The following is a 7148-nucleotide window of genomic DNA, read 5'->3' as shown; positions in this document are numbered from 1 at the left end:
CACCCCAAATTGTCCACTGTGATGTCTGTGGTCCTGAACTAATTTGCACTGCTTTTCAGTAGATTGCGTTGGTCATTATGGAAATGAGCTGTTGCACCTGTGTTATTTAATTTGTGCTTTTAGTAAATAACCTGCAGATATTACCTCTCCCATCTGCACTTTTTTTGGGGGGAAAGGATGTGTTGATGTTTAACACATTGTTTTATGTTAAACACACACACACACACACACACACACACAAAGATATGACTGCCACAGAGAGCATTTTATAGAATTTGGCAAAAAACAGCCATAGATACAGAACAAATATGTAAAGTGGTGGGCTCTAATGCTCACACAGGTGCACACACACACACACTTACATTCAGTCAAATTTCTGTGGCATTTTGTAAAAACAGAATAAATTCTAGTAGAAAAAAATACATTTATTTTTAATGTCCTTTCTAATGTTTATATATACACAAATTCACAAAATGTATCACTAAAGTTGTAATGTGAGCCTTTAGCCACATCCAGTGAAATTAATGGGTCTCTATGGCCCTCTGCTGGTCAAAATGATTTATTTCCCAAACTGTAATTCTTTTATGTTTTTTCTAACCAGCAGATAGACAAGTTCAACACATAACATCTAGATCAGGGGCCCGTTTCAGAAAGGTAGTTAAGTGAAAACTCTGAGTATGTTAACCCTGAAATGAGGGAAACTCTTTTCCTTTTTAAAATTGGAGGTAGGTTAAACCTAAGACAGCGGGGTAAGTCAAGCCTGTTTCAAAAGGAGAGGTAACTGTTTCCATGGTAACTTACTCTCTGAACCTAATCTGGTCTGGAGCAGGTTTTATTTGGTAAACTCTGAGTTTCTGTCAGTCTCCTCCCCTGTTTAACTATCTCATTAGTTCTTTTAGTATATTCATTCATGGCATTGATTTTTATTATGCACTGTAAAAAAGTAGCTCTCTTTAAATCAAATCAAATTGCCAGTGCAAACCATTTTAACTTACTTTATATACTTTATATTTTTTGTATATTACACTAAACTTTCAACTAAAAATGTAAAACAGTAAATTGAAATGACTTGTAAAGCTAATATGAAATTAATACTTAGGTGCCGAGACGCCTAGTGACTAAAATGTCATGTACTTTTATAGAGGATCCTCTAACCAATAACTCAGCGTTTCCCATCTCAGAGTAATTCAACTCAGAATTCAAGTTTAAACTCGGAGTTGGTTGAACCTCCTTACTGAAATGGCCCCTGGGCTATTCAAATCTTACCCTGGAGGGCCGAGCACTACATAGTTTAGCTCCAACCCTAATCCAACTTAACCACCTGTGATTGTCTAGTGATCATGAAGACCTTGATTAGCTTGCTCAGGCGTGTTTGATCAGGGTTGGAGCTAAACTCTGCTTTGGTTCTCCAGGGTGATTTGAATAGCCCTGATCTAGATCAATATCTCAAAACAATTTAAATCAAATTTAGATCATAATTTATGTGAATTTTTAATAAAAAAATTATATTTTACATGCAAGCAAATGGTGTAGTTGAGGAATTTAGGGGTAAACAGGTACAAAAGTACTTCATACCTTCCTAAACACAGCATTTATGTATAGATGGGAAGTAAAAAAAAATGTATATTATTTGTAACATAAAAAATGTATATATTTTTTACAATCACTCTTTCAATTTCTGGGGTCATTTTGACCCCGCGAACCTCTAATGTAAACAGGAAAATTGGGGCTTATGAGGGTCAATTTTCGTAAGGGTTGCCTGTGTTAATTTACAGTACAGAGAAGAGAGTCAATAATATTGATTAAATTTTCACCTCTATTTAAAAAACACAGACACATTTCCACAGAAACAATGCCCCTATTGGATGTTTTTAATACAGGCCTACAGGAAAGTCGCACTTCTTAAGATGATTTTGTAGGTTTTGGTTAGAAAGGATCAGTGTCCTTTAGGAAGAGCGTCGCGTCATCTCCATTCACTCCAATGAAACAGTTTTTTTAAGCAATGTCAGTTCATGAAGCTTCTCAAGAGTTCCTGGAAGTTCCTGTCAGCTCCTTGTGTTCAGATGGGACTTTCTAAAATGCTTGACGTAGTTTAACAAATGTGAAAGATAAAACTCAGTATACACCTTATAAATAACGTATAATTTAGGTAACAGTTAAAGCCAAGCGGATGAGAATATAAACACACATTAAGCGTTTTCCTCCCATAGAAAAACCACAAGAAAGCGCTTAACTTGAAATTTAAAGGGTACTTTCTTCACAATGGTTTTATAAAAAGAAACCAATCTGACAACCACGGGTCTGATAATAAATAACTTATATATGTAGTGGACAGTGTACAACAAAGCATTCCAGACCCCTCCCCTATTGCTACATTTGGAGTTGATTTTGGTGGGTTAACATAAACAGGTGTCCAGTTCAATCAGATAAGACAACTGACCAGCAGCTTTTATGGCAGACCTCTGTGCCAAAGCCGAGAAGAGGAGGACGTTTTGATTGGCCCACGCAATTTCTGCTTATTATCCTTTCAAACCCCCCTTTGCATCTCATAAATGCAGGATGATTGTAAACATTCCTAAAGGAAAAGCATTTTTCAAAGTATCGGCTTACCAAAGAACAAATCTTTTTCGTTTTTAACATGTTAAGAATTGCTTATTTTATTTATAAATTAATCTTTTATGTATTTAACATCAACTTAAAAAATTAAGTACGGTTAAAAGATTATGAAGATCTGGCAATTATATATATATATATATATATATATATATATATATATATATATATATATATATATATATATATATATATATATATATATATATATAGACTGAACAAAAATATAAACACAACACTTTTGTTTTTGCCCCCATTTTTATGAGCTGAACTCAAAGATATAAGACTTTTTCTGTGTACACAAAAAACATATTTCTCATCAGAACCAGACCCTCAAGGACTATAGCCAGGTCCCAAGAGGGAATCTTAGTTCTTGTTGGAGGCCTCAATCGTTTCGCCCCTCGAATAAAGCGAGCGAGCAGTGGATGCCTCCCGAGCGGCGCCTCGTCCACTAAAGCGTGGCAAGCCGACAAAGCGGCCACATATACTCTAAGAGTGGTTGGGGATAAGCCCGCTGACAACTTTTCCTGCAGAAAACTCAGAACTGTAGCAATCTGGCAGTTAACAGGATCTGCATTATGTGCCGTGCACCAAGCTTCAAAGACACCCCATTTAAGGGCATAACACTTCCTAGTGCCGGAGGCCCTAGCACTTAAAATGGTCTCAATAACATCAGGTGACAGCCCTGTGCCCCTCAGTTGGTACCCTTCAGGGGCCAAACATGAAGATTCCACAGGTCGGGCCTGGGATGAAATATCGTGCCCCCCGCCTGAGACAGAAGGTCCCTCCTCTCCGGAATCGCCCACGGCGAGCCGTTGAGGAGAGATATCATCTCCGAGAACCATACTCTGTTCGGCCAACGTGGTGCTATCAGTAAGAGGCAAGAACCTTGTTGGCGAACTCTGGCTAGCACCTGTGGGAGCAGTGCAACTGGGGGGAATGCATATAGGCGCTTGTTGGGCCATGTGTGCGCCATTGCGTCCAGACCCAGGGGGGCTGGGGGACTCAGAGAGAAGTAGAGGGGACATTGCGCTGTCTGAAAAGAGGCGAAGAGGTCCACTTCCGCTCTGTAAAATCTGGTCCATATCTGAGAAACTATGTCTGGGTGGAGTCTCCATTCCCCAGTCAATAACGTCTGTCTGGAAAGTAAATCCGCTTCCACATTCAGGTTCCCCGGTATGTACACTGCTCTGAGCGACAGGATCTTGTCCTGAGCCCAGAGAAAAATCTGCCTCGCTAACCTGTTCAAATTGCGCGAGCGCAGACCTCCCTGGTGATTTATGTACGAGACTGTCGCTGTGTTGTCCACCCGCACTAGGACATGACAGCCTCTCAGTTGAGGGAGAAAATATTTCAGGGCCAGAAATACAGCCATCAGCTCCAGGCAATTGATGTGCCAACTGAGCTGATGACCCTCCCATTCCCCTTGAGCTGGACGACCATCTAAGATCGCACCCCAGCCTGTCAGGGAGGCGTCTGTCGTTAGCAACCTGCGACGACAAGTCGCCCCTAGTGTGGGACCCAAGGCAAGAAACCGGGGTCTTATCCACATAGTCAGTGCACGAAGCCCGCGGCGCGTCACTTTTATTAGCCTTTGAGGGTTGGCCCTTGGATGAAACCCTTTGGCTCTGAGCCACAACTGAAATGGCCTCATGTGCAACAGCCCCAAAGGAATCACCGTGGATGCCGACGCCATGAGTCCTAAGATCCGTTGATACTGTTTTACAGTGAGGTCCTGGCCTAGCCTGAGTCTGCTCAGGGAATGTTGAATGGTCGCGATTCGTGCGGGAGACAGATGTGCCCGCATCGTAATCGAATCCCAAACTATCCCCAGATAAGTCGTTCTCTGGGCAGGAGAAAGAACGCTTTTCTTGGCGTTGAGCCTCAACCCTAGAGAAAGCAGATGTGCTAACACAACATCCCTGTGTTGGAGCGCCACTTCTCGTGATCTCGCTAGTATTAGCCAATCGTCTATGTAATTTAAAATGCGGATTCCCCGGAGTCTCAACGGAGCCAGTGCTGCATCCATGCATTTTGTGTATGTGCGGGGTGATAAGGCTAGGCCGAATGGAAGAACCCGAAACTGGTATGCTTCGCCTGCAAAAGCGAACCTCAGGAACTTCCTGTGTTGTGGCAATATTTCTATGTGAAAATATGCATCCTTTAAGTCGATTGTGACAAACCAATCGTAATGTTGAATTTGTGCCACAACCGTCTTGACCGTTAGCATCTTGAACTTGAGAGCTTTCACTGCTTTGTTTAAAGCTCGAAGATCTAAGATTGGACGCAACCCCCCATCCTTTTTGGGAACCAGGAAGTATCTGCTGTAATAACCTGACTCTCTCTCTGGGAGGGGAACGTGTTCTATGGCCCCTTTCATCAACAGAGATTGAATCTCTTGCAACAGTATTTGTGTTCGCTCCGGTCTCACGGAAGTGAATATCACGCCGTTGAAACGCGGAGGACGACGAATAAACTGGATTCTGTATCCTAAGTGTACTGTGCTTATTACCCAACCAGAAATACCTGGCAGAAGTTTCCACGCTGCCAGACTTTCTGATAATGGTATTAGTTTCAATACTTTGTCTTGGGGGGATGTTAAAAGACCTGCTTTCTGATTGGGAATGGGAGAACAGGGGGCCTTTAACACTTGGCTGGGAGAACAGGGGGCCTTTAACATTTGGCTGGAAACCGCCTCCCCCCGCAAACCCAGAGGCGGCGGAGGTGGAGAGGTTTCGTAAGGGCAGCGAGACGGGGCGATCGGATGTAATATGATACGCCCCGACCCGTGAGTGAGCTCTAGCGAGTGAATGCAACCGTCAGGACTGCTTTTTCCTGTTAATAACAGTCCTGAGGTCTGCTCTGGGGGGCTGTTGAGGGCGGCGAGTCGATCCCCAAGCTCTTCGCGGGGGAGCACGACTCGCCACGCTCTCTTTCTTTGCGTCCCTGGGTCTCGAGGGACCGGGAAGAGGTCGGGATACCGTGACAGATAACCCCTCCCTTTGTGTGCGGCAAGGCAAAAACTGCGTAAAAGCCTCCTCATGCTTTTTAACTTCTGTAAATTTAGTGACCACAGAATCAACCGCATCACCAAACAGACCCGATGGGGAAACAGGGGCATCTAAGAGAAACACTCTATCTTTCTCTTTTATTCCAGACAGATTTAACCATAAGTGCCTCTCCGTGCTAACCAAAGCAGACATTGAACGGCCGATAGCGCGAGCCGTTTGCTTGGTAGCACGGAGAGACAGATCTGTAGCCCTGCGTAATTCATCGAATGCCTCTCTATCAATGGTCTCGCCCCCACTCAAATCTTTTAATAAATCAGCCTGGTACGCCTGTAATACCGCCATCGTATGCAGCGCAGCACCAGCCTGACCCGCAGCTTGATAAGCTTTCCCTACCAATGATGAAGTTATTCTACACGGCTTCGTGGGCAGGATAGGTTTTTTCAAAGACGATGCCGAGCCAGGCGAGAGATAACTCGCGAGCGTCTCTTCAACCTGAGGCATCTCTGTATACCCGCGCGTCTTCGCACCCACGATAGTCGAATAAACCGACGTCGAAGGCACGAAAACACGCGAAGTGTATGGTCTCTTCCACGATTTATTTAGCTCACCGTGGAGATCTTCAAAGAAGGGGAGAGGCTCATGTTTCGTCCTCTCCCCTTTGTCAGTAGACAGAAACCTATCGCCTAATTTGCTTCGTTTGGGTGTCTCTGGCTCGCGAGGCCAGTCAATCTGTAATCTGGCCACCGCACGGGTTACCACCTCGAGAAGCTCCTCGACCGACCCATGATCGCGCGAGGAACGCTCGGAGGCTGGCTTATCAAAATCCGCAGAACCGAGAGAGAAATCATCATCATCATCGTTATCATCCCCCACATGAACCGAAGAGGCACCGGAGTGCGCTTCGGGATCATGTGAAGGAATACATGGATCTGGTGACAAAGCAAAAGAAGAGGACTCGCCCGTCTCTTGCTCGTCAGCCAAATCCATCTGGGAGCCCCATGATTTTAAGTTTTTAGGTGCGGATATAAAGTAATCACGGCGAGCACGAAGCATCTTGATGGAAAATGACTCGCAATGCTCGCACTCATCTGTTTGTAAAGCCGTGACCGCATGCTCCTCCCCCAAACACACAAAGCAGTAAGTGTGTGTGTCGTCCTTAGCGATAGCGCGAGAACAAACACACAACTTAGACTGCTTGTGGCTCTTGTGGCTCTTCTTACTCATCTTTTAGCTTAAACTCTTCTGATATCGGAAAGAGAGAAAACTCTGCACTCTATCTCGTTGGAAACTAACTCCTAACAAAGATCTCGAGTGGAGTTCAAAAGGTAAGAGAGATTGTTCAATGTTATGCACACACACATCAGTAGCGGTCTGAAAACAAAGGACCTGACGAGACACAGCTGGTGTTCATTTATTTATAGCCTCGCGTCACGTGCGCTTTGATGTCATCATCAACCGAGGCTATAATACCTCCGGGTCAATTTCATTGACGTGTTTGCACACTATATTCAGCGGGTCAACGAT

General features: G+C 44.1%; 1 protein-coding gene across 1 annotated transcript; it reads right to left on the bottom strand.

Annotated features, from left to right (window-relative positions):
- Window positions 1-3249: 3249 nt before the first annotated feature.
- On the bottom strand, window positions 3250-6848 carry LOC141362755 (uncharacterized). The gene is made up of 2 exons (XM_073864971.1): window positions 5805-6848; window positions 3250-5668 (listed from the first exon to the last, which is right to left on the bottom strand). Exons 1-2 carry the CDS (start codon window positions 6846-6848, stop codon window positions 3308-3310), a joined length of 3405 nt encoding a protein of 1134 aa, XP_073721072.1. The 3' UTR covers window positions 3250-3307.
- Window positions 6849-7148: the final 300 nt, after the last annotated feature.

The sequence above is a fragment of the Misgurnus anguillicaudatus genome, unplaced genomic scaffold (assembly GCF_027580225.2).
Source record: "Misgurnus anguillicaudatus unplaced genomic scaffold, ASM2758022v2 HiC_scaffold_29, whole genome shotgun sequence".
NCBI lineage: Eukaryota > Metazoa > Chordata > Actinopteri > Cypriniformes > Cobitidae > Misgurnus > Misgurnus anguillicaudatus.
The sequence above is the reverse complement of the archived record's forward strand: the minus strand, read 5'-3'. Positions and strand labels throughout refer to the sequence as shown.